General features: G+C 55.3%; 2 protein-coding genes across 3 annotated transcripts; both read left to right on the top strand.

The window, feature by feature from the left end:
• Positions 1-2,452: 2,452 nt before the first annotated feature.
• LOC110469310 (caltrin-like protein 2) lies at positions 2,453-3,177 on the top strand. Its single transcript, XM_021527908.2, has 3 exons — positions 2,453-2,555; positions 2,707-2,868; positions 3,025-3,177. The coding sequence occupies exons 1-3, from the start codon at positions 2,492-2,494 to the stop codon at positions 3,027-3,029; spliced, it is 231 nt and encodes a 76-aa protein (XP_021383583.2). The 5' UTR covers positions 2,453-2,491; the 3' UTR covers positions 3,030-3,177.
• Positions 3,178-14,158: 10,981 nt separating this feature from the next.
• KCNS1 (potassium voltage-gated channel modifier subfamily S member 1) lies at positions 14,159-26,899 on the top strand. Of its 2 annotated transcripts, none has more exons than XM_031506539.2 (3): positions 14,159-14,210; positions 19,074-20,066; positions 24,633-26,899. In XM_031506539.2, exons 2-3 carry the CDS (start codon positions 19,101-19,103, stop codon positions 25,086-25,088), a joined length of 1,422 nt encoding a protein of 473 aa, XP_031362399.2. In that variant the 5' UTR covers positions 14,159-14,210; positions 19,074-19,100; the 3' UTR covers positions 25,089-26,899. The 2 variants fall into 2 exon arrangements, with proteins under 2 accessions (XP_031362399.2, XP_021383584.1); XM_021527909.2 differs by lacking the exon at positions 14,159-14,210 and adding an exon at positions 14,580-14,641.
• The last annotated feature ends 350 nt before the right edge of the window (positions 26,900-27,249 follow it).

The following is a 27,249-nucleotide window of genomic DNA, read 5'->3' as shown; positions in this document are numbered from 1 at the left end:
CACTAGGTGGCACCAGACACCAGCGCTGGGAGGGTGAGGCTGGGCTGAGGGCACCCTCTGCTCCCGGGCACCCCGAGCGGAACGGCGGGGCTGGCCCGGAGCTGCGGGGAGCTCCCTGAGCCAGGGATGGATGGATGGATGGATGGATGGATGGATGGATGGATGATGGATGGGTGGATGGGTGGGTGGATGGGTGAGGGATGGATGGATGGATCATGGATGGAGGGATGGATGGATGGATGGGTGGATGATGGATGCATGGAGGGATGGATGGATGGAGGGATGGATGGATGGGTGGATGATGGATGGATGGGTGGATGGGTGAGGGATGGATGGATCGTGGATGGAGGGATGGATGGATGGATGGATCATGGATGGATGGATGGAGCTCATCATCAGGCTGAAAGCTTTGCATCACCTGGTGGGGCACAGCTGTTCTTGGGGTGCTTTGTGCACCCAGGTAAGGTTGGGGGATCAGGGGCTGCTGGTCTCCCTCCTTTCCCTTCCCAGGGAGTACAACCTGGCTCGGAGAAAGCAGCATCTGCCACATACCCCCAAGCATTGCACAGCTGGGTCCTTGCAGCTTCAGAAGGAGGGAAACAAAGTGGTTTTCATGGAGAAGAGCATGAGCCATGTGGGATGGGGACTGCTCTGGGCAGTGCTGAGGCAATGGGTGCTGCACAGGTAACAGAATGCAGCATGAGGACTGCAGGCAATCCTGTGCCCAGAAATGCTGGGTCCTGGTTATTTCATGCAGGTTTGTGACAAAAAGAGTTCACACTTTCCCCCCTGCTGTGAGTAAACCACTACAGAATGCTGTTCAGGTGAATTTCTTTCCCTCTCTCATCCTTCCCTTCTTCTCTGCAGCTTAATCCAAGCCTTGGTCTTTGATATTTTCTCCTCCCTTGGAGGCATAGGTCCAAGTACGACCTCAGCCAGATTCTGGCACCAGCTGGGAGCACAGCAATGTCCTCTCCAGCCCCAACAGCAGCTGAATGGCAATGGATTGCTTAAAAATTATTCCTGTGCTTGTATTCCTCATTAGAAGTGCTACATTGCTGGCGCAGAGGCCAGAAAATCTTTTTGCATGTTATTTAATAAATGACTTCACAAAGAGCTAAATGCAGCCAGAGTAAACAGGGAAATTGGACAATAATGAACAGATAGCAGGTTAGTTGAGGTGAAGTTAACAGGGCCCATTGTGACTTGAGAACAGAAGTCTGAGCAGAAAAGGACACAGTGACACACTCACTATGCCCTCAATGGGAAGTGGCAGCACCAGGGGCTGAATCAGTGCAGCTCTGGGGGGCTCAGGGGCTGCACGGAGCACGTAGAGGTGATACTGGGCTTTTGCTGCTCTTTGTCCCTGCCTCCTTGCAAGATCAGGGGCTGCCCTTTGCAGGACTGGGGGAGGTTGGCTGTGGGAGTCCTGCTCTACCCAGGCATTCCCAGAGCATGTTTCCCGGACAGCCTGGGCTCCTGCCAGCCACAGGAGTCCCACAGAAATATTTCAGGAACCCTTTACACAAGCTGAGTGGGACATTGACCAATTGGTGGGGAATGGAGTAACTTCCCATTGCCCAAGGGCACCTAAAGAAAACAGATTTACCTGGAGGCCAGGGCAGGGTTGCAGTTTCCTTGGGAGGGAGAAATGGGTGGTGGGACCTTTGCCATCCAAACAGGGAACACAGCCCCTAATCCCTACAGCCAGCAAGAGTTAGGGCTCAGTCAAGTTGTCCTTGTGCTGCATCACGGCTGATGAGAGGTTTATAAGGAGTGAGTTATCCTACCCCAGAGGGGTCAGCCACTTTCTTCCAGCACCAACCCGATTCCTATGTGGCAGAAGCCACCACAGAAGATACTGGGATTCAGGTGATTCCCACAGAGCGTGACAAAGACTCACCTTGGGCTAAGCCCAAGCTCCTTTCCCTACACCAACTCATACTCCCAGTAGGACAGGAGTAAGGAGGATTTGGGGCTGGGGCAAGGTAAAAAACTTGAAGGCTCATCCCTGGGGAGGCACTGGCAGTGTCATGCTGATTTGGATCACGCTGTAAGGTTTGGTTTGCAGGACCAAGCAAAGTACAGAGGGAAACCCATTTAACAGACCCCCCCAGAGGAGAACACAGTCACCACCAGGGTTTCTCCTGAAAAAGGATACCTGGAGAAGATACCTGCTCGGGAGAAAGCAGCTCCACTGCCTGCCAGGGTGGACAATGCCCTGGCACATCTCCCCTTGGCTTGTCCCTCAGCCCCAGGTGTGGCTGCAGGGGTCAGTTGTGCAATGCAGTAGCTGCTTTTTGAGCAACCAAACAATCCCATCTGAACCTTGCGCAAAAGGCTTTTCTGGAACACACAACGCAACCGGCAGAGGAAAAATGTGCAAACATTGGCCCGTGCCCAGCCCCGCTCCCCAGCCCCACCCTCCCCAAGGGTTTAAATGTTGCTGTCCCCCACTTCTGACGCTCGCACCTCTCCGGGACACGGCAGCATGAAGGCGGTGGCCGCCCTCCTCCTGGTGGGGATGCTCATCCTCTGGGCAGAACTGCCAACAGGTAGGAGATGCCCGAGGAAAAGGGACGGGGAGGCAAAGCTCAGGCGCTGCGGAGGAGCCGTGTTTATGTGGGAGGGGAGAGGGGTGTTGGCCGGGCAGCACCTGCCCGGTGCCCCCCGCTGCCCGGAGCCAAGCCATCCCTCCTGCCGCAGGCAGCGCCTGGTCCTGCCCGCCCGTGCGCTTCATCTGCGCCTTGCACAACCCACCCAACCACTGCCTCACCGACCGGCACTGCCCCCGCGGCAAGAAGTGCTGCCAGACCTTCTGCGGGAGGAGATGCATCTCCAAGCCGCCCAAAATCCCCGTCACCTACGGTAGGAGCTCGGCAGCCCCGGCTGCTCACGGCAGCACGGCTGGGCTCGCTGGGCAGGGCGCTGTGCCCGGCTGCCAGGACCCTCCGTTCTGCAGGGTGACTGATGGGGCTGGGGGGAGCACCACACCCAGCTTCTTTCCTTCTCTCCCTTTCCCAGTGTGAGCTCCGGCTTCCAGGATACTCTGAGGGTCATCTCAGCATTGCCATCCCAGCTCAGCTCCAGGATCGCTCTGTGACAGCTGCTGCTCTGTGCCACCCCCTTCCCCTCTCCCTCACCACTCTTTTAGCAAATAAAAAAGGCTTTTTCCAAGGGCGTTTGTGATGTGTGACTCCTTTCCCAACCTCCTCTCTCCATCCTGGCACAACGTCCCACTGCTGCTTTCACCTCAGAATTTCTTCTTCTGGGGAAAGAGGATGAAAACAATCTGTCTTCACGCCCACAGTGTGGTTAGGGGCTGGCTTGGGGGACAAAATCCATCCAGAGGCACACAGCCTCCAGGAGGAGAGAGCAATGGCAAGAGACTGGAACAAAGCGTGCCAGGTTGCTTTTGGAAGCCTGCAAGGGGCCCTGGAGAGCAGAATGTGCTCCAGGCCCTCCCAGCTGGACAGGGCTGTGGAAGGGCACTGACCCTGCCTGCCCAGGGGGACACAGAAGGCAGAGCCCCCCTATGAATACCCTGCTTGGGGCTCATCTGGAGAGCAGAGGATGGGGTTACACAGGCGCAAACCCCAGCTGGTGCTGAACCCCTCACTGAACCTGAGCTGGTGGGGAAAATTCAGCTGAAGAATCTTGCCTGGGAAAGCCTCCAGCCAGGGCAATAAAATCATAGCTCCAAGGGGTTCCTATAGTTTTTGTACAGCTGAGTGCTGGGGACGAAACTTCAGGAAATGCCAACAAACATCAGCAGAAGAGAGTGTGTGCAGCCCGAGGGACCTGCTGGCCTCTGCCGTGGCACAAGCAGGCAGTGCCACCATCCACCGCAGGGGCAGAGCATCACCCAGCCTAATGCTCAGAGGAGCCTGCCAGCCCTCCCCAGCCCACTGCTGATGCCAGGCTTGCTGAGAATATCCCATTCTCAACAACCAGTCCCAGCCCAGACTGGGGAGGAGCTTGTTCTGTCTGCACACACCGAGAGAAGAGCTGCTGCTGTGTAAGAGCTGGGCTAATGATCCCCATGGCCAGGCACGAGCAGAGCAGCACCAGCTGGCCAGATTTTAAACCATCTGCAAGTGTTTGCAGGATGAAGACTCTGGCTGTGGGATTGACACCTTGCACGGTCCATGGGAGATGCTGGAAACTTCCTGGCTGAGACTGGGGAGAGCATCTGCTGGAGTGAGTCCTTCTATGGTCACGTCTATGTAGGTGACATCTCTGTGGAGCAATTGGGAGGAGGCAAGACTCAGAAATTATTCTGACTGAGAAGGAGGAAGCCCTATGGTGAAAAAAATAACTCTTTGCTTAGCCTGGCCACGGGAGGGCTGAGAGAACCGGAGAGCTCATGCGGCTGAAAACACCCGGTGATCCAGCAGGGACAGGCAGAGCAAGAACTGGGAGCTCATCAGCCAAAGCCAGTGTAAAACCAGACAATGCTTCTGCCCAGTGTAGGGTCCTTGCAGGGGAAAACTCTCCCTGACAGCAGCCCAGCGCTGTGCACAGGCAGAGCTGTGCCACACAAGCCGGGGCTGAGAGGGGCTGAGCCCGGCGCTCCCGCAGCCATCCCCGCATCCCGCACTGGCCGGGGCAGAGCAGCCTGGCTGCACCTCCCGCGCTCATCGGTCACACACCGCAGCCCTCCTCCTGCACCAGCACCAGCCATTATCAGCTATTAAGCAGGCATTTCCATACAGCCGGCTAATTTGATAATGCTGCAATTATCTTGGTTTGTTAACAAGATTAAATTGCTAATTGGTTTGATTAAGCACAGAGCTCCAGGCATGGGGTGCCTCTCAGCTGGCCCTGCATAACCTTATGGACTGTATGCATGCCGTGCCCAGGGCCACAGCTCCTCTGCAGACACAAGGAAATGGCAGGAAGGGCTCATCCTCCCAAAACCTGCTGCCTGAGGCCTCCAGATCTCCCTGTGTCCCTCTACCTGCCCTGAGACAGCTTTGCTCATGTCACCACTGTCACACAGCTGCTGGCCATAAAGGCAGGAGGAGGTGACTTTGGGCCAGAGGATGCTCTGGGGACATCTAGTCTGTCTCAGTCCTGCTGCTTTCTGTTTTGGAGCCCTGCAAGTCAGAATTCCCAGAGGCAATACACCAACTGTGCCTTCACCTGCAGCTGTGTCAACAAATCCTCTGCCTTTCTCTTCCCAGGCACAGGTCCCTGCCTCCCAGGCACAGCATTTCCAGCTATCACCAGCTCTGCTGGGGAGCCTGGGCAGCTTCCAGCACTGGATTAGACTTATCTCTACCCCCTCCATGGAGCAGCACCCACCTGGGAGGAGCTGGGCAGTGCACCAAAACACCCATAGGTCAGGATCACCGAATGTGACAAGCTCCTGGCAGTGTGCATTGGCTGAAGTCCTTTGATTCAGGCCTCTGGGGAGGAAGGGAATTTCCCTCTTTGTCCTAGGTAGGTGCCAGCAAGACACTGGGAAAAGCAGTGAGTGTTGTGCCTCTTTGCCCAAGGCCAGAGCAGCCTGGAGAGGAAAGTGCTCATTTTCTCTGCCTGGGGCCTCAGGACTTCTCCTGGGACAGGCTCACCAGGCCTGGTGCTGGGAATGTGGACAAAGGCTGCACTCAAGGGCCCAGCCTTGAGCCAGAAGCATCCATCATGGCACATCACAGCAGCAGCACCACTGCAGGTGGGCAGCAGGTCTGGCTTACTCCATCTTCCCTCAAAGCAAAGGTTTTCAGGCCAGTCACTTCTGGATAATTCCCAAAGGGAACATCCAGCACTCCCCAACATCCCAGGGATGGAATTCAGTGTCTCTATCAGCATCACAGAGCATTCTTGCTCCACACAAAGTCCTTTGTTCCACTCTGAAATGTACACAGGACGTAGGATGGAGAAGTCAGGTCTCACCCACAGCACTGCAGACCATCTTAAATATTTTCTTGGAGCCTCCCCCTGCATACATTATGGTCTGGCTCAGGAGACCGGGTGGTTGGGGTCTGAATACAGAACAGTTTGATGTTCAATGGTCATGTGAGACCTTTTCAAGAGATGATTCAAACCAGCCTAATAAGTATTACTACAGCTTTGACAGCCTTTGAAAGGGGAGGGTTATTTAACTAGCCTGGCCTAGTAGTGGGAATCTGTAGCTCCAGCAGGATCTCAGCAATCACATTAGTTCCAGAGGAGAAAATACCCTGGGCAGAGCAGATCCACTCAGCAGCAGCTCTGCCCATGGTCAGGAGCTGTGCACAGCCCTCATCATTCCTGCTGAGGGGCAGCAATATTCCAGGAGGGAAAAGGAGTCAACAGCATTCTGCTCCTCACCATAAAATGAATAGATACACAGCTCTGCAGAAAAACAAATCATCCTCACAGTTAAAGGCTAACAAATGTATGAATTCACTCTGTTTTTTTGTCTGTGGGATGTTTTACACAAACTCAGCTCCTCACCTGGACCTAGACCCTCTCCAGTGGCAGGGAGAGAGTGGCCTGGGCCAGAGCTGTCTCACACCAGCTGATGCCCTCCAGCACTTTCTTTCTGAAGACACAGGAGTGTCTTACATGGCCAGGATACACCAGTAACCTTTCCCAGTGCCCTCCCACCCTGGCCAGTGAGCAGCAACACAGGGCACCAGCTCCCAGCGTGCTGGGAGGGCAGAGGGGAGCCCTGGCACTGTGCAGTGGGGGAGGCAGTGTCTGCCACCAGGGCACGTTTAGGGCAGGGATGGAAGCTGTCCCTTCTGCCTGCCTCTGGCACATCAGCCCAGCTGTGCACTGCCCCAGCCCCCTGCACGGTGGGGAGCCCCAAAGCTGTGGGGGCTGGCAGGGGATGGAGCCAGGGCTGGAATGCCAGAGCAGCCTGTTGTGATTTCTTTCTTGCCTAAAGTGCTGCCAAAGCCCACAAGCTGCTTGTGACGAGGCCTTCAGTCTGGCAGGGAACAGCTCTGCCTGCCCCAGCCAAGAGGCAGCAGAGCTGTGCTGAGCTGCTTGGCTCCATCCCCCTCCATCCCACCAGGAATCCTCAGCAGGCTGCTCTTTGCTGCAGCTGCACAAGGTTGTGCACACCCAGGAAGCCTTTCAGATGGTGGCAGGACTTCCCTGAGCCGGGGAGCCAAAAGGAAGGCAAAAAAGGTGAGGCACTGACAGCACCCTGTAGCTGAGAGAGATGCCTACATGCCAGCAATCCTTTTCCCCATGCAGAAAGAGAGGAAAGGCGACATCTCCTTCCTCTGCAGCAAGCCACACTTCATGAAGACACATGTGAGGGCTCAGCAGGAGGCTGGCAGTGGCACAGGCAGGGCAGCTGGGCCTCCTTGTGTTCCATGGCAGGCAGGGCAGCTGGGCTCCATCATCCCTGCCCTCTTTGCAGCCCCATCTCTCAGCAGGGCACTCCCTCCACAGTCCCTCAGAGAGGCTGATGTCTGTGTTCAGCCAAGCAGCTGGGATGTTCCACAAATAACAGCTCTGGCAAAGGCAACTCTGAGACTCACATGAAGCAGTTTGCAGGGAGGAAAGCAGCTCCCATAGATGCCAGCCCTGCACCAGCCCCGGCTCGCTGCAGCACAGATCCCACCCTGTGGCCCACACATGGCTGTAAACTCACCACCGCTCCCAAATCCACCAGCACAGGACCAAAGGTACCTGCACACCCCTCCCAAATGGGGCTGCTCACCTGCAGAGAGCCCCTCCCAGCTGAAACCAGTGTCTCCCTACAGCCAAGTGTTCAGGAAGAGAAGGGTGGGTGTTTATGCTATAGGGCAGCCCAGCGAGCTTCTCTCTCTCCCCAGCTCCAGCTGCAGAGGGGAATCCATTTCCCAGCTCCTTCAGGTCCCACCAGCAGCGCTGCACGGGGGAATTCCTGTCTCTCCATCCCTGCCTGTGCCAAGGCACACACAGATGCTCCTTTCCCTGACATTATGTAGGTTAATAACATGCAATGTGATGGCAAGACACAGGGAGCTGCAACGCGATGTCAATATTTAGCTTTTACACATTTGGCTAATTAGGAAGCAACCTGTGATTCCCTGAGAAGGAGGCAGGGCTGCTTCAACCCCTCCCTCCCCTTCTGTATGCTCCCTGTTCAGCTGGGATAAACGTCAGCTCCCTATTTCTGGAGTTCGCTGGTCGCAAACGGTCTGTCCCAAAATGCTATTCCCAGGCAGTGGATGTCAGAAATCATTAGACTAAATAAAGCTTCATGAATCATTCATGAGGCTGGATTTCACATTAATCAGGGAGAGATGGGCAAAAGCAGCAGAGCATGTCAGACCGCCCTGTTGTGCTCCTGCACAGCCGGGTGAACGGGAAGGTTGGGACCTTCAAGGACCAGATCAGAGATGTGGTGCCAGTCAGAGGAGCACCCAGCATGGTCAGAGCCTGACCCAGCAGAGACTGAAAGAGGCAGTGGATTGCTGCCCAAATGCCCAAATAGCTTTCTGCTTCAGGAGCTCCTGGGACTGGATCGTGTTAAGGAGCCCCAGGGCTGCTGCTCCGAGCATCCCGAGATGCACAACTGCTTTCTGCAAGAGTTTGGGAATCCTATCTCCCTGCCTCTGTGCACGATGGACTCTAAAAATAGGAAAATGCTTTCCTGAAATGTCATCAGGAGGCTCTTTCCAGGGCTCAGGCAAACAGGGCTTTTGCCTGGATGCCACGCTGCATCCCAGCAAACCAACAGGCATCTTCTCGGGACACAAATGCTACTTCCACTGCTCCAAGAGTTTGGAAAGAAGGTAGATGTGTTCTCTCTTGGTACCTGAATCTGCCTAAGAAAGGCAAGCCCTGAACTCCATCAGGATCAATGAAAGAACGAGTGGTGCCCTCAGTGTTGCAGTTGGTGGAAGAAGACAATGAAAGGTGGAATCCTGAATGCATATTGCAGGAGCAAAGGGCCTGTGTCTCCCCCAGCCATCCAGACTCAGCCAGCAAGCTCTCATCCACCTGCATCCTGAATCCTTGGCTTCTCTTCTGCAGCTTGCTCAAATATTTCTGGTAAAAAAACCCCTCAAAACTACAAAAATCTAGTGCCAAGCAGCAAGGATGGCTTTGCAGCAGGGAAAAATCCATAGCCAGCATAGCAAACCTGGGCTCTGACATGGAGACAGCAGTGATTCTCCATGCAGCAGCAGAGGAATATCTATCAGGAGACTCAGGAGCTGTCAGACACCCTGCTCCCCCCTCCCAGGGCTGGCAGTGAGTCACCAGCCCTGAACCACAGAGCCACAGCACGGCTGATCTGCTGCCAAGGCACCTGGGGGGCTTAGGGGGTTCCACACCAGTCTGGCCCCCCAGAGACACCCTGCAACCCTGGGTGTCACCCCACTCTTCAGTGCTCCAGCATCTCCAGCCCCACATCCTCCTCCTTGGACTGAGGGGTCCTGCCCATGCTGTGCTGATGTCTAAAGGAGGGAGAGGCAGAGATGGGGTGGAGGGAACCAGCAAGTCCCTGGCATCCTTCAGAGGCTCAAGACCTGAAGACACTCTGGCAGCAGAGCTCTCTCACCACTCCCAGCACTGCCTGAACCTTCTGCACAGAGCCCAAAAGACAACATCCTTGCAGAGACAGGAGAGCAGACCCTTCCCTGCACCCAAGCATCTCCAGCTGTAGTTGTCCCTGCGTGTTCATCCCTGTCAGCACAGAGGCAGCTTGAAGCAGAGCTGGAATGGGAGCAGGGTGTTCACCCAGAGCCTCAAACCACCAGGGCACATGCAAAACTACCATAGTGATAATTCACCAGCAATTTACAGCTGTGAAATTCTCAGCTGTGTCATCACAGCTGGGCAGAGACTGCAGAGCCCCAAACCCAGTGGCCACTCTCTGTCTCCTGCTCTGGTGGAGAGGCAGAGCCTCAGGGCAGGTTAGCCTCCACCAGTGCTGAGCCCTCACCTGGGTGAGGGATGAAATTATCCACAGGATAAGATAAATCGCAGGGAAATCACCCTTTAATTGACCCCCATATTGCATGAAAAGACTGATTTCCAGTTTGCCTAAATACTAGTTTATAAGGCATTTCCACGTGCGGTGCAGCAGGTGGGGAGCTCCCTGCTCCACCCAGCCTGGCCTTGCTGGCAGGAATCAGAGGCCACCTCTGGCTGCCTCCATGGCCATGGCCATGGCCTTGGCTGTGCACAGCTATCAAAAGCAAAATGCAGGGCAAGTGTCCTCACTGCACGAGCCTGTGGAGAGTCAAAGCTTGGCTGCACTCTTGGTTACTTGCAGCATTCTACCTGCACTATTGTAAGATTTAATTGCAGTTAAAGTTGTGCTTCCATCTTCACCTGTCTCTCTCCTGGCAGAGAATCCAGGAAGTGAGCCCATGCTGTCTGTGCAGGTATGGCCATGATGACTGCGTTTTTTGGCTTTCTCTGTACTGGTAAATGAAGTGTGACCAGACTGACCCTGACAACAAAGATGGGTGTCAGGGAACAAAGCAAGTCCTGACATTGACCTCTCCTCTGACACCATGCTGCTCTTCTGCCAGCATCCCTACCCGTGGCAGCTCCTAGCTCTGTTGGGAACGGTCTGGAGAGGGCTTGGCCCATGGGAAGCCTTGGCCCAAGATGCTCCAACAGGTTAATGATGAGCATGGGAATAGCCTTTTTTTTTTGATGAATTCAGTTTTGGTAATGTGTCCTGGGTCCTGGAGGATGATGAGACAACCTGGAGCAGAGACAGAGGGGATGCAGCACGTGGAGACTGCAGGTTGCTGTAAGATGGAGGCAATCCATATGCTCAAGGCATGTGGGAACTCGCCAGATAGTAAATCAGTGCTCTGAAATGCCTGACCTTACACTGCAGCATCTCCCTGCTCCCTCACCAGAGGCTCTCCATCTCTATAAAAAATAGCCACTGCATTGGTACAACTCTCCGGATTTTCTCATGTTTCCTGTTAGAGTTTCAGAATCCAAACGCAAGTCAAGGTCCCCAGCACATTCAGTGAATGTTCATTAATCTTTCCTGGCTCAGGCACCCAGGGAGCTCAGTAACACTCAAGTCCAGAAGAGTTCCAGGCTGTCAGAGGGATGGGCTATTGCAGGCCATACTGAGAGCCTGTCCCAGGCCTGCTGCAGATGGGTTCCAACAAATCACCTTTCTGCAGGGGGCTGGATATGCAGGTGTATCCAAAGGCTCCAGAGACTGAATGAAGCTGGTTAATTAATTTCCAGCATGGAGCAGGCTGATATCCCCCTGTCAGCAGCATCTACAGACACCCTGCGGCTCTGGGTGAAAGATGGGAGTTGTAGGGATGGAATCCCATGGAATTTGTGTCCCCACTTTTCTCCTCCTGCTCAGAGGATGCTGTCATCACAGCTTGCTTCCTCTCCTGCCCCCCCATGAACTGGCTCCAGGGAGAGGCATGGAAATTGGGACAGCTGACAGCGCAAGAATGGGAACAGCCAATGGCATGGGAAGGAAAAGCCCAAGCCCCTCTGGCTGGAGCAACCCCTTCCCATAGCTCGGGGAACAAACGCACCAGCGAGCACAGAAACCACCAGGAAATAACAGCATTAAGGAAAGCCCATGTATTTAGTATTAAGTCTTTGCCACTGAGAAACACAAGACCAGGCTTTTGCGCCTGCCCTAATTTAGCTCTTTCCCTCTGGAAAGGACTTTTTGGGAAATGCTTTGTGCTCATGTCCCCAGCATTAATCAGCCCCTGTCAGCCGCCAGCCCCGCGATCCCCCTGCACTCGCAGGTGCGCTGCTCTATCCCACCTCCCACGTGGCAGGTACCCAGCAGCTCCAGCCTTTCACAACAGATATCCAAGGGGCTCAAAAGTGCTTGAAGATTTTTCTTTTAATTAGAGGAGCTCTGGAGACATGCTATATTCATATGTATTTCCTGCTATTTTTTAATTTATTGCTACATCAGCTATTAAAAAAAAAAAAAGGCAAAAAGAAGAAAGGAAGGGAGCTGCCACAAGCTGAGCGCCTTTTGGGATGACTCACTGCAGCACTGAAATGGCTGCTGGCTTCAGACTCACCCTGCCTCTGCGATTTGCTTCCAGGCTGCAGAAGAGACCACAGCAAGAGGTTTTGCCCCTTGTGCCTGCGTGGAGGATTTGCCATGTGGTTATCGACATAATCCACCCCGGCCTTCAGCGGGCGGAGACTTGCCTTCCTCTAGAGAGGAAGATGGGGGGAGACATGAAAGGAAGAGATGGCGAGGCATTTCCAGCTGACCTGATTTTCTGCATGTTCCCATCTCCACATCACTGCCAGTTAGTTCAGGAGTGGCAGTGGAGGCACAGGGCTGGCCCGTGCTGTGGGGAGCTGCACTTTACCAGGGCCATTGCAAACAACTGTGCCAAGGAACAGCCCTTACACCTCAATTCACTGGAAAACAGCCTTAAAGTGGGAGTTTCCCTTTCCTGCCACAGCTTGCCAGTGTCAGTGTGAAGGCAGACCAACAGGCTCTGGTCGGCTCGTGGCAGAATCAAACCTTTTGCCTCTGAACTTTTGCAGAAAATTCACCTCAGGTGCCATTGATGCAGCAGCCAAGTCCGCTCTGAAGGATGCTGCGATGCCATCACAAACCTGCACAGGGCCTCTGCAGCCTGGGAAGTGAACTTCCCTTCTCTGCAGTTGCTTCCAGCCAGAGCCTTGAGCTGCAGCAGGAGACATGGAAGTGTCTCCTCTCCGTGTCTCTCCAGCTCCTTCCCAGGGTAATCCCTCCAGTCTGGGAGCAATAAGGACAGAGCCCTGTCAACTCCTTTCCCACTCAGGATTCAGCTCCTTCACATGGTCCAGGGACACTCAGCAAATGTCCTTGTACTGGGAGAGCTGATTTTGGGAGGGTCAGGGCTGAGGTCTGCTCTGTAGTAGAGCATAAACAGGGCTCTGGTGCAGACACCAAGTGCCAGATGGAGTGGGCGCCCTTGCAGCACCAGGCACGGCTCCTTCCCTGAAAAATGGCTGGATGAGAACTATTTTCAGAAGGGAAAAGAAAATTCACCCTGATCACCATATGTCAGTGACAGGCAGAGAAAACCCCATGTGGGAGCCAGTCCTCCTCCTACCCTGTGGGCTGTGCCCTGCTGGGGCTCAGCACCCACCATCAGCCAGGCTCGCAGCTGCTTGGAGCAGACAAAGATGGGCATGTTTATCTTGCAGCTTCCAGGGATGCTCAGCCATCTCTAATTGCCATAAAAATAAATGCTCTTTGCTTCATATCACAGAACAGAGGAATTTCCCTCTGCTTTCTTTTTTTTTCTTTTTTTCCTATTTTCTGAGGCCTCCCTCAAAGTCATCCCTTCCCCCTCCCTCCGCTGCCTCCTTGCCATGTAAACAAGCACAGGCACACACAGTCTGACACATCACACACATGGAGACACGCTGATGGCCCTGCAGCGGCCAGCTCCGCCTGGCACAGGGACAGGACTGGCAGCACACGCGGGAGGCGGGCATGCGGGCAGGGGGAAGGATGCTCGCCACCAAAAAGAGCTCTCAGTCCGCCTCGTGCAAGCCTGGAGAAGGCTGAGAGCCCTCAGGCTCCAGCCCCTCGGACTATAATCAGCAAGCCGATGGAAGGGATGCAGAGGGTGCTGCGAAGTCTCGCCCCGTGCGAGCCGCCTGTCTGACACAGCTGCTCTGCGCTGCTGCCGGAGCAGTGAGCCATCGCTGCGGGGACATGCAGCCCCGGCCGTCACCCTGGGAAGGTCCATTTCCCATCCTCTCCTTGCCATCCCTGTGCTGCAGCAGCTGACTTCCAGGGGAGCTGGTGCGCTCGCGGTGCTCCCCGGGCTGTTCGGGGATGGCCCCGGGCGGCGGCGGCAGCTCGCTGACCTGAACCCAGCGTGTGCCGTGCCCGGGGCTCGCTGCCTTCACCCACCTCCCAGTGAGCCTTGGAAGCGACACCGAGGAGCTCAGCAAGCCAGGGGAGCGCTTCCCCGCGGGGCTGCCCCGGTGCCCCGCACACTCCCCGTTCCAAGGAGCACGATGGAGATGGATCGCACGGAGGGCGACTGCGAGGGCAGGGGTGCATCGTGTGCCCGGCGCGGGGCGGCACCGCCGCCCGGGCCCGGCTCGGCCTGAACGCGCTCGGCACGGGACCGCCCGGCACTCCCGGCTCCGGGGGCTCAGCCCCAAGGGCAGCGCTTGCCCCCCGGGCAGCTTCGCAAAGACCCGGGGCAGCTCAGGGCCGGGTGAGACGGGTACCCCCAGCGCGGCTGCTACAGCCATCCTGTGAGCTCTCCCTCCTTCCAAGGGACTTCCAGCAGGTAAGACTTCAGGAAAGCCAGGGGTACCCTCGCCTGGTCCAGATTCCCGGCTCGGTTCCGCCGTGGTGGTGCCTTCGCAGGGGACACCGCCAGCCTCGCACGGAGCTGTGCCGACTTGGCAGCCGGCTTCGCCAAAATCAGGTCGCTGGTCTCGTCCGGTGGGTTCTCCCCGGGCATCCTTAGCCCTGTCCCCTATACAGAGCTCGGGAGGGGCCGGTGGGAGGCAGAGGCAGCCACGAACCGGGGACTGGAAACCGGGAATAGGGAAGCGGGCTCTCCCCGCCTGTTCCCGCGGCGGGCGAGCGGAGGGCGGCACCGGGCCGGGCGGCGGGCGGGACCCCGGCCCCGCGGAGCTGCTGCCGCCGCCGGCCCCGCAGGGCTCACGGCTCCGCGCCGGGCGCGCTCCTGCGGCGGGGGCGGCGCCGAGGCAGGTGAGCGGCGGCGCGGGGCCGGGCTCCGCCAGCGGGGTGCTGCGGGCACCGGCAGCGCGGGCACCGCGGCACCGGCACCCGGGGCGGGCGGGGACCGGGGCAGCGGCATCCCGGGGCGGGGTGGGGACCCGCGGCATCGGCATCCCGGGGGAGCTGCAGGCACCGACATCCCGGGGACCCGCGGCACTGGCATCCCGGGGCGCGGCGAGGACCTTAAGATCGGTAACGCAGGGAGCGGGGCACCTGCAGCCCGGGTACCCGGGGTTCCAGAGCCCTCGGGCATTGCAGGGGTCCTCACCCTGGGGTGCGTCGGAGACCCGAGGCATCGGCATCCCGGGGTGAGAGGGCAACCGGAGGAGCGGCATGCAGGGATGAGCGGGGAAGCGAGGCACCGACATCCCGGGGTAAGCGGGGAGCCGCCGTGCCAGCATCCACACCCCGGGATGCCGCTGGGTGCCGGGTCGCAGGGACACTCCTCCCCGTCCCTCTGCGGGCGGGTGTAGGGGAGTCCCTCGCCCTGGAGCCTGCCTTCCCCGGGGGCTGCATTCCCCCTCCCGGGGAACGGAGCACGGAGGTCCCTCTGGAGAGCTGTGCACGCTCAGCGTGAGAGCCGGGAGTGGAGGCTGGCACAGCGCTGGGCTCTTGGCAATCACCCTCTCCTGCACCCGAGGCGAGCGGGGAGTCCCCCCGTCATCTCCATCTCCAGCCCTGAGCATTTTGGTGGCCTCTCACCATACAGCAGCAGCTTGTGCTCTGCTTGCAGGGAGCAGCCAGTAGTGGGAATCCCCCTTCCATTCTCCCCACTGCCTGCCTGGCAAACCCCTACACCGCCCAAGGCCGTCCTGAGCATCTTCAAGCCGATGAGAACGAAGACGCTCAGCAGTGGGGATGGGGCTCTGCAGGGGCAATTTTGGATGACCAGACAGCAGGTGTCCCCCCCCCCCGTCCTGTCCCAGCATATGGGGACACCCTGCAGGAGCTGGGAAGCCACCCAGCCCCACTGGCCCCCTCAGGTACTCAGCAGGGGACTCCCAGTCCTACCCCAGTCCCATGGACATCTTGCACACGATCTCCTCAGTGGTTTGCAGCCACCACCCCTGCACGCCTGGGACATGCACAGTCACAAGCCCCGGGTGACAGGGCATTTAGGGTAGGCTACAGGCAAAGGATAAGAGGTTCCTCCTCCTCTACGCATTTCTAATGGCTCCTTTGAGACAAGCCACACGACTCCCTGCTGGGAAGCCTCGCTGAGCTGTAAGTACAGGGTTTTTTATTTGGACTGTTAATCTAAATCCATTGTACCTGGTTGGAAAAGACCCTGCGTGCAATGCTCCCTGCACTTGCTGCATCCTCACTTGAATGTCTATTAGCACCTTCCTTCCCATTCCCTTGAGTTCCCTCTGCCAGGTAGAATAAATATACATAACTTCCATTTGAAAGCCTTTGAGAAAAAAAAAATATGTTGTCAAGGGAAACTCTTCTACCATTTCTTATAGACATACTTGATCTGTTTTATATTTTATTCTTACTGTCACAAATGCATATACCAGGGATTTTTTCCTCCACAAGATAGATATTAATTTGAACGCCCAACACCCAGCTCACACTGGGCTTGTGTAATTCTGACGGTTGTCTCAAAATAGCTTACAATATATTTCAACATCTATCAGAAAGAGACTGGCTTGCTCTGTTCCTTTTTTCCAATCATTCATGGAAATTTTGGGTCAACTAAAGGAAAATTTTGCAAATTCACTTTATTCCAGACAGACACATTTGTATTCTCTGTCCGTCAGGCTTTTAAATAAAAACTACCCAAGCTTCCCAAAGTAAGCTTCTGTTTCCCAGCTGATACCCCTGCAAATGTGAACAGGGTGCACATGTGCTTTGATAGTCCAACAGGGGAGATCACACTGGGTCCCAGTTCAAAGCCCAGTTTTGTTCTAAAGCTAAGCTTAGCTTTTCGTGAAACAAATAGGCAAGAGAGTTATAAAACTATTAATTGCTGCTTTAGATTCCTAGATGAAAGCTGTATGTGGGCAGAAATAATTTGGTCTATTCATAAGCAAACATCATAAAGGAACATCTCTGGCAGTTTGGTACCCTTCTCCTCGCTCTGCTTCCAGTGCAGGAGGGATGGAGGGATTTCCCTGGGCTACAAAGCTTGCAGGGTACTGACACCCACCTTTTAATTTTGAGCGGGGAGAGAGGTAGGAGCCATCTCCTTCTGGCTCTGTCTCACCCAGAGCCACAGCTGTGTGCTGGGGATGGTCCAGCTGAGCTGGAGTAATGCTTCAGGCTTGTCCTGCCATCCTGGGCCGTCCTGTGCCCCAGCCCAGCCCCCAGACCACCTTGCCTTTGATTTTGGTGGCCTGACCTGTCAGAGAGGCTGCTCTATTGGGAGGATGCAGAGAGAGTCTGAGGCTGGTTTTGGGATAAGCTGGATCCACAGATGCACTTCCAGGGCCCCCCATCTGTGTGTGTGTGCTTATAGCCTGAATGCATGAGCATCCTTCTGGAAGGAACCTGGATTAGTCATCCCTACCCCACAGATGGGCTGTGTGATGTCTTCTCTGGAAAAGCTAATCTGACACTGAAATTCCAATTTATCCCTGAAAGAAGGGTTTACACCCCTTCCTCTCCCGAGCTTTTGGCATAAGCTTTAAAAATGTATCCTTCTCCTTCTTCCCTCCTGTTTGAAAGGCAAGACATTGAGTCCATTAAGCTCTGAGGTTTATCACCAGCTGGTTGCCTCCTCCAGACGTGGTGAAATGGAAGTGCTGGTGGTGGTGCAAGCTGTGTCTTTAAGGAGCCCTGGCCGGGAGAGGCAGTGGAGTTCGCAGATGCCTTTGCCAGGCTGTTTCACACAAATCTGGCATTTCCTGCACCCACAGCCCAGCTCAGCTTGAAAACACCTCCGGGGCTTAACCATGGCTCCATTACCTCTTCCTCTGCAGCTCTGCCCTGACCTACAGATTAGATGTGACTGTGTCCCCCAGGTCCCTCCCCGTCTGACAAAGCTTTTACACCGAGGTTCTCAGACTGGAAAGCAGGTAGAGCCCTGGTGTTTGCCCCATAAATCCTGGGGCATGGCTGATGAGGAAGAACTCATGGGACTACCTTGTGTGGTGTGACCCACCTCGTGACACTGACCTGGCCTTGGGCCTCGGTGGCTGCTGTGTGACCCCTCTGTGGGGTCTGCTGGCACCTCAGCATCACTGCAGGGGCTGCAGCCTTTTTACCCTCAGCTCCTGCTGCCTGTTTGTGCCCTGTGTCCTTGCAGTCCCTAAAGCCTTGGAAAGTCCTGTGGATGACATAAGACACACACAGAAAATGGAAAAAACTGTAATTCCTCCACCAAGAGAGCAAAGCAGTGTCCCTCAAACCCCACCACTCTGTGCCAAGAGCAGGGAGATCCTGTGAGTACAGGGCTGCTCCATGTGTCCCCTGGTTGTTTTGATGAAAAAGGTGGGTGGGAAAATCAGATTTCAAGGTGGTGCATAAAGATCACAACACTTTTTATTTGCCTTTTCGCTCAAAATTTCTGGTCAAGATAGGTAAATGCCTCTGCATCTGGGAATGCTTCTCCTTCTTTCATGCTTTAACTCTTTCTCATTAGAAAATAGAATTTCTTCTGCACAAAAAGGATCAGCTCCCTGAAACTTATAAATCACTAAAATGCAATAGAAATCAAAACTCTGGGTTTTTATTTCACCATCAAAATACAGATTTTATTCAGTCATCAATGGTTCTGAATCATGTTTTTGTTATGTTTCAACATAATCAAAATAATCTTAATATTTTACATGGCAGAACACACAAGAGGAAACAAAACAGGCAGATGAATTGTTTTGACACTTCTTCCTCTCAAATTTTCCCTAAAATCGACACCTTCTGTGACAGTACTTTGATTTTGGCAAAACTGCCTGTGTTGCTGGAAAGATTGCACCATCTAAGGACTTTCTGACCAGGTCTAATTAGTAGCGTAGGTAGCGGGGCTACAAAGCACTTTGGCAGAATCACAGCAGCGGTGATTTGACAAGATTTAATTTTTCCTCCGGGAGACTCTTTAGGGAATAAATCTTCTCTTCAGTGACTAATTACCTGTTTGAAGAAGGAGAGCCCCATGGGTGCGGTGCTGGAGGTGCATTAAACTGCCTTCCTTAGGCCATTAACAACCTGCAAAGGGAGAAACTTTAGGAGGAAAAAAAGCAAGGAAAAATTTCATATGGAAAAATCATTGGTTTTTCTTTTTTTAGCTGCCATACCACAGGAGAACAACAGTCTAAAGCTGTTTTTCTCCCCTACTCTCTCCTTGGTCTTCACTTGTCAAAATGCAAACATCCCTCCTCACCCCCCAGAGTGCTCCAAACCCAGGAGCACCCAGATCTGGGGGAGCCCTGTGTCCCCTCCAGCCCCGCTGTCTCATCCACAGGTGGAACCCGCTCCTGCTCTGCTGATCATGGTCAACAAGACCTTAAATTACTGGGGTCCCAGTTTTGAGGAGGACGTTATCAACATCAACGTGGGGGGCCTGAGGAGGCGGCTCAGCTCCAGCGCTCTCTCCAAGTTCCCCGACACCCGCCTGGGCCGGCTGCTCTCCTGCGACTCGGAGGAGTCCATCCTGCAGCTCTGCGATGACTACGACGTGAGCGCCAGGGAGTTCTACTTCGACCGAAACCCCGGATTCTTCCTCTATGTCCTCCACTTCTACCAGACGGGGAAGCTGCACGTCATGGAGGAGCTGTGCGTCTTCTCCTTCTGCCAGGAGATCGAGTACTGGGGCATCAATGAATTCTTCCTGGACTCCTGCTGCAGCTACCGCTACCACGAGCGCAAGCTGGAGAGCCGGCACCACAACTGGGATGAGGAGAGTGAGGTGAGCAGCGTGGACACGTCCCCTGATGAGATCTCTGACATCAACCACGACCTGCTGCGCTACAGCACCCTGCGCTGCGGCAACCTGCGCAAGCGCCTCTGGCTCACCATGGAGAACCCCGGCTACTCCATCCCCAGCAAACTCTTCAGCTTCGTGTCCATCAGCGTGGTGCTGGTGTCCATAGCCACCATGTGCATCCACAGCATGCCCGAGTACCAGGAGGTGGATGAGAATGGCAACGTGCTCGATGAACCCATCTTGCACAAGCTGGAGTATTTCTGCATCTCCTGGTTCACCTTCGAAGTATCCTCCCGCCTCCTGCTCTCACCCAACCCCAGGAAGTTCTTCAAGCACCCGCTGAACCTGATTGACATTGTCTCAGTGTTGCCCTTCTACTTCACCCTCCTGGTGGATGTGACCATGGGCAGTGACTCGGAGCTGGGCAACCTGGGCAAGGTGGTGCAGGTGTTTCGGCTGATGAGGATATTCCGGGTGCTGAAGCTGGCTCGGCACTCCACTGGACTGAGGTCACTGGGGGCCACCTTGAAGGTAAACTGGCTCTCTATCTCCTTATCTGCTCCTTTAGTCTAGCGCCTAGCAGGGCTGAGAGTGACCTGCTGAGCAGGTAGCAGGCCAGCCAGCAGCTCTGGGTCTGCCAGCACCAGTGTGTATGGCTCAGGGATGCTCCTGTCCCCATTCTGGGAAAAGGGGAACCCTCCTAAGGGCATGCTGCCAGCTGACCAGAGGCCAGTGTCCAAACCCTGATGTCTGCCCATTTAGGGAAACAGAAATCCTGGTTCGGCTAAGTTGATACTTGAATGCTTCAGGATACAGTGAGGTTGGGACTGGCACAAAGCAGCAATAGAAAAGCAATGGGTGAGTTGCATGGCTTGGGACAACCAGCCCCAGGCAGGCTCTATGCCCTCAGCAGAGCCTGGGTTTGCAGCAGCTGCCCCTCAGTGTGATGGAAAACTTGGCATGCAGGGCTGGGGGAAGCTGGTCCCAGGACCATGTGGTCCTCAGGAGGAAGGTCTGGAGGAAATGCTGACCAAGTGGAGGACCAGGATTCAGGTATACCTACAAATGGCATCCCTGCAGGTCTGGTGAGAGGTTCCACATCCCCCATAACGTGCCCCAAGGCTGTGTTTCTCCAGACTCCCACCCACAGCACCTCTGGCCTCTTCAGAGAGACCAAGGGCAACTTGAAATCTGTAATGCAATCATCACTATCCTGCTGCTGCAGCCAGACCTCCATCACTGCAGCTCAGTGGTGAAGCAGGACCAGCTTCTACACCCAGTGTAGTTCTGCTCACCCCCACCATCTCTCCCCTCCATCCCCCTTCTGCTGAGGGCCATGTTCCTGAATCTGGGGAGAAGGAAACTCACCTCCTGTGCTTATACAGAAAATCCAGACTGCTGCAGAGGCCAATTAAACTCAGCCTTTAATTGTCCCTGGTTCTTGGTGATTGCATCAATAGGAATCCTTAAGTTCAGAGTGACACATGCTCCCAATGCCCCACCACACATGGGACTCATGCTGGGCACGGGGGGGTGATCACCAGGGCAAACATTGCCTCTTCTCTGGGCAATTGCACAAGTATCCCTGTGCTTTACCCCTTCAAACAACCGGCGTACTACACAAATGGCCAAGGAAGCAATCTTTGTAACCTGGAATTCAACCAAAGGGCCACTCTCCTCCCACTCAGTGCCTGGCATGGGAGGGAGCTGCAGCTGCAGGTGCTGCTCCCTCTGAAGGGCCATGTCTAGGATGAGGAGCTGGGGACACCCTGTTTTTGCTGCTGCAGCAGTGACAGGGCTGGCATGGGGTGCTCTGGCCTCGGCAGGTCTCAGCTGCTGGGGTTGGACCCATTCCGTGGCTGAGTCACGGAGGAAAGCAACCACTGAGTGGGAATGGGGGTGAGGATGGGCAGCAGGAAAGGTCTTCTGCCAGCTTCTGCTGTGACGCACATCAGCTCTGCCCAGACTAATCTTGCAGAGCCCACAGAGCATCAAAATATTCTTGGCATCCTCAAAACCTGCTGTAAACAGAGTCCAGGGTGGGTTACTTGAAATGAAGATGCCTGAAGTCCTTGCATCATACTTGCTTCTGAACACTCACCTTGAAAGGACACTGACAAGTGACAGACCCAGGTAAAACTGCTGGTGAAATTTAAGTAAACTTGCACACGTGGAAAGGGCTCCCTAAGTCCTGCTGGTGCTCCATCCAAGCATGAACAACATCTTTCAGCAGAGCAGGCACTGATGGACTCATGTGCATATTACTAAGCAGCAAACAAGATCTGGGGAGCCGGCAGCATCCCGGCTCTGGCTGCTGACGAGCAGCTGATTCACCAGTGACGTGCTGGAAAGTGCCCCTTCCTGGGGACTCCGCCGCCAGCTCTACGTGGGGATGAGCAAAGACACAAATCTGATGCAGCAGCTTGGCATTGTGATGTAGTGGGCACATAAATTGCAACGTCTCGTTAATAATAATTTACTTCCTATTGCGAGAGCAGAAAGCAGGAGCAGAGCAGGGAAGGCTGTTAACAGCCAGGAGGTGGGAGCGATGGCTCTGGCAAGCTGAGTGATTGTTCCCTTGCCATGAAAGTGCTAGCAGAGGGAATTCTGCCATTTGTGCATCGTAAACCCTGAGCACTCCTCAGATTGCTTGGGGCCTGATCCACAGGATGTTTAATTTGAGGAGAGGCTTCCTACACGTCTCTGCTCTTCCTCACCGCCACGCCTGACATCCATTTCTGCTATTGCAGCTCCACGGGTGTGGGTTTGGATCCCCTCTCCACTGGCTGTGGATGGATGTTGGTCCCTGGGTAATTACAGCACATACAGGGATCTTCAGGAGTTGCTGTCTGTCCCCTCAGGGCCTAAGTATGTAAGGAGGTTGGAGCTGCACAACCCAATCAAGCTGCTGTCACTGCCATGGGCTGTCTTTGCTCAGTCTCCACACTGCTATTTCTGCCAACACTCAGAGTGGCCTCTTCCATTATGATTGTCTTCTGCTGTACTGGTGGAAAGATGTGCAGGAACCTGGAGACTCTGCTGCTTGGAGGGCTTTTTGCTGGAGTCTTTTATTACCTAGCACTGCCTGCCCCAAGGCTGGCTACCTGCAACCCACCCAAACCCTGGTGAAAACTGCATCCCACCCAAACCCTATCCAAGCCTGCATCCCACCTGATCCTTGGCTAAACCTGCATTCCATCTGAACCCTGGCTAAGCCTGCATCCCACTCAAACCATGGCTAAAACTTCATCCCAGCCAAACCCCAGCTGCAGCTGCCTTCCCCCTCAATCAATGAGCAAACCACAAGCTTTGCAGATAAAGGGCTGCAAAGAGGTGGCAGCCAGTGCTCGAGGATCAGCTGGGAAGTTTCTGGAGCCTTCCCTGTGCTGCAAACCCTGACCCTGTGTGTAAATTGAAGCAGCAGGAGCTATGGAGCCTCTTGACTTCCCCTTTGTCTTCCCCCTCCAACACATCCCAGGGCCAGAACTGATACTCTTAAAAAATGTGTGAGGTTATTCGGTGCTCCAGCTGGGAGGTACAGACCTGCTGTTAACTTCCAGCCAGGAGCAGGTCTTTCTTGGCCAAGGGATACACCCTTGGCTCTGAGCTGTTTGTCCTCCTCGAGGAGCTCCCTTGGCACTGCTAGAGGGCATTCACAGCCACAGGTGAGGCAGGAGAAAGGGAGCAGGAGGAGGAGGAGGAAGGGGAGGAAGAGGACGCTATTTGGTGTTACTGGAATTATCTGAGCAGCTTTTGCCAGCTGTCTAAGCAAAGTCTCCTCATTCCCTGCCATGGATCCACGTCCTTTTAAGTCTCATCCTGACCACAGAAGCCTTTCCTCACATCTGCTGCTGTTTGCTTTGCTCAAATGTTGTTTCCTTTAGCCATTATGTGGTCTCCAATAAAGCATTTTCTGCTTGTTAGGAGACTGGGAAAAAATCCCAACAGTCAAAGCTCTGCTTTCCTTTCCCCAAAAGATGAAGAGCAAGCTGGCAGGTCAGTGGGCAGAAACATCCAAGAAATTCACTTAGGGCAGTCAGAAAGTGATTGGACAAGGCGTGCTGGGAGGATGGTGGTGGCAGTCTGTCCCCTGGCAGTCCCTTCCTGGCATGACTTGCTGCCTGGTCCTCCAGCTGCCCACTGCCTTTTCCCCCTGGGCTTCTGGCACAGGTTTATACTTTGTTCAAATATTAGGAATATAAAAAGAATGATCACAGCACCAAAGTTTAGGTTGAAACCAGATAAATGATGTCTTCTTCAAGGAGCATTGCCTGCCACTGCCATCAGAGTTGGATGTCCCGTGGCTCTATTCCCATCACGGCTTCCAGACCCCTTGGGCTGTACCTTATCAAGCTGGGGCTTGTAGCACCCTGTAGGATGGGTGCTAAGACCAGCCCATGCTGACACTGGGTGGGTCCCTGCTCTGCCCTGATGAGCAGGGATGTTTGGTTTTGTGTCAGCTCTGATGCGGTGTTTCTACATGTCTGTAACAAAGAGTTTCATGAATGCTGAGGCTCAGTGGTGTTGGGGTACAGGAGGGACCCTGGGGCTCAGGGGTCCCCAGGGAGCCTGGGCTGAGACCTCGGTAAGAGCTGAGCTGAGCCTGCAGCAGAGACCACGTCCTCCCTGCGAGCAGTGCCAGCGGCTCAGGAAGGTACAAATTGCTCTTTTCAGTGGCTGCCTATTAGGTGGTTTCTGGGGACCTGCCAAGAGAAAAGGAAAATGTGCTAAATATTTTTAGCTGAGATCAGGCCAGAGTGGGTGCTGGAAGCAGGGGAGCAGCCTCTGCCGGGCATCCCTGGCTGGGGAACACAGATCTCTCTTCCCTCCCAGCACTTGCAGCCTGGTGGAGTGCAGAGAGGCAGCTGTGGGTGCCAGGAATGATTCCTGGCTGCACCACTCGCTCCAGATGTGAGTCACTCCTGCCCCATTCCAGCCCAGCCCTGGAGCAGGACATCCCACAGCAGAGGTGGATGGAGGCACTGAGGTCCCTGGTGGAGGTGTGCAGGGAGTCTGTGCAGGGCTGTGTTTGCACTGTGGGGTCTCTGTGTCCTGTTCAGTGGCCCCCACTGATCAAGGCTCTGCTTTGCCTTCCAGCACAGCTACAGGGAGGTGGGGATCCTGCTGCTCTACCTGGCCGTGGGGGTCTCTGTGTTCTCTGGAGTGGCCTACACTGCTGAGAAGGAGGAAGACGTGGGCTTCGACACCATCCCGGCGTGCTGGTGGTGGGGCACGGTCAGCATGACCACGGTGGGCTACGGCGACGTGGTGCCCGTCACCGTGGCGGGGAAGCTGGCGGCCTCGGGCTGCATCCTGGGGGGCATCCTGGTCGTGGCACTGCCCATCACCATCATCTTCAACAAGTTCTCCCACTTCTACCGCAAGCAGAAGGCGCTGGAGGCGGCCGTGAGGAACAGCGGCAAGAAGGACCCGGAGGAGGTGGGGAGTGTCTCCAGCCACGGGCGAGACTCGGAGGCTCTGAGTGAGACCTCCCTGGGCAGGGACAGCCCTGAGCACCCTGGTCTGACCCCCGGTGCCCAGCCCAGCCCCTGAGCAGCCCTGGGACACGTGGGACCTGCCTGCTCACGGTGAGCACGGCACCGGGACACGGCATCACCCTGCCCTGGGAAGGACAGGAGGGGTTGGAGGAGATGCCCAGTGGGTGTTGGATGCTTCCAGCTCCTGTGCCTGCCTGGATGTGTTTCAGCCTTCAGCTTGCTCACCCGTGGCTGCAAAGGGAGGTTGTGGTGCTGGATATACCCCAGCCAGAAAGGGAGGCAAAAAATAAGAAATACAAGTGACCCCTGATCAGGCACTGGCCCTGGATATGGAAAGGGATTTTTCTCTGCCCTAATGTTTTGTGTTGTCCAGGGTGAGGTTAAATAGCTCATGGATCAGGCAGCCCTCAGCCAGGCTGGCAGCCCTTACAGATCCTGTGCCATGTCGACAACTCCAGCCCCAGCCTTGTCCTACCCCCAGCTGGAAAAAGGCTCAAAAGACTCACCTGCCCCTCCAGCCATAAAGGAAAGGGGCCTAGGAATGAGTCTGTATGGGAGGAGAGGTAGAGGGTGAGCCCCATGCTCCCCAGCCCCTGCAGTGGGATCGACTGAACCTCACCTTCTTTCCATTGCTAGGATTTATCTGCTCTCCTGCACTGCCACTGCTGGGATCCCCAGGGATCTAGGGCTGTGCTGGGAGTGTGGCACAGCTGGGAGCACTGCCCACACATCAGGGAGGGACACTGCCCACACACCCAGGGGTGACCAGGATGGCAGAAGCAACACTGAGCTCTGAGGCAGCAACAGTCAAGAGGGGTCAAGCTGGGGGAACTGAGGAGCCAACCCCAGTGGGGCTGTCCCCCAAGCCCTGCTCTCCCTTGCCTCAGCCCCTAGCCTGGCTTTATCCTGTCTCTTCCCTCCCTGTCTCAGGGCCAGGAGGGCTGTAAGGAGGGGGTCACATTGCCCCAGGTGTCCTCACAGGCAGCTGAGCTCCTGGAGTGCCACTGCACTCACTTTCCCTCACTTGTTCCCTGCAGGAAGAGAGCTGGGGCAGAGGGGACCTTGCACTGCTTTTGTCACTGCAGCCTCTGAGCACCTCACAGCCAGGCAGGGAGGTTGGCCTGGAACACCAAACCCTTCCTGCCTGGATCCCCAGCCCACCTGAGCACTTCTGGGACTGCTCCCAGCACAGCATTAATTCCCTACAGATCTCTTCCTTGCCCTCCCACCCCTGCTCTCTGGAAATTGTGCAGCCCTGTGGCACACGGAGCAGTGCACCCAGCAATGCCTGTTTTCAGCAGGAGAAACGTGCATCCCACAATCCCAAACCACCTCAAACACACCCTAAAGGCTGCAGGATGACCCCAGGATCGTGGCTTTGCTGCTGCTTGTCCTGGCTGGGGTTCAGCACAGCTGCAGCTGCTGGTGCTGGCTCTGCCTGTAGCAATCTGCTGGAAAGCCAAACCAACACTGGTGCAGGTCCAGCTTTTCCAAGCCCAGTGGGACTCAGGGAGGGTCCCCAAGGGATGGTGGTGTGGGATGGGAGGGTGCTCATGCTTCTGGCATCATCAAGTCTTCCAGTACCAACTCCATGGTCTGCTCCATGCTTATTCCTGCTGGGAGCTGGGACTGGAGAGCAGCACCCTCTGCTCCAACCAGCTCCAGCTGCACTGTTACTTGAATACAGGAAGGAGTTTCCCCTCCTCAACATAAATATTCCAGTAGCAAAATGTATTCAAATGTGAAGAGTAAATTATATCTATTAATGAAAAAGCATTATGCAAATAATTAGGAGCATGTAAATTAATTTTCTATCTATGCATGGGATGCATACTGTATATTTTATTAAAGACCTCAATGACCTGCTGTGGATGCTGATTTCTGTTTTGTGGCAGCTGTATGAGCTCATGCAGCCCACAGGCTGAGCCAGGGCTGGGTCAAGGTGAGCAGGAGCAGTCAAGCTGCTCCCTCAGTGCTGCAGGTCCCTGTCAGCCAGCTCCAGCCCCACCCTGGAGCACAGCAGAGCTCCCACCTCAGCCCTGCTCTGGATGGTGTGCTGAGAGGCAGTCCTGGTGCCTGGACCACTGCTGTCATCCTGGCTGCAGCAGTTTGGATGAGCCACCCTCCTGAGGCTCGGTGAACGAGGCATTCATGGGGTGTGAGGGGACGTGCTGGAGCTGGTGGGCTCTGGGATAAGCCACTCAGGCAGCCAGGCA

This window comes from Lonchura striata, chromosome 17 (assembly GCF_046129695.1).
Source record: "Lonchura striata isolate bLonStr1 chromosome 17, bLonStr1.mat, whole genome shotgun sequence".
Lineage (NCBI taxonomy): Eukaryota > Metazoa > Chordata > Aves > Passeriformes > Estrildidae > Lonchura > Lonchura striata.
This window is presented reverse-complemented; position numbering and strand designations above follow the sequence as displayed.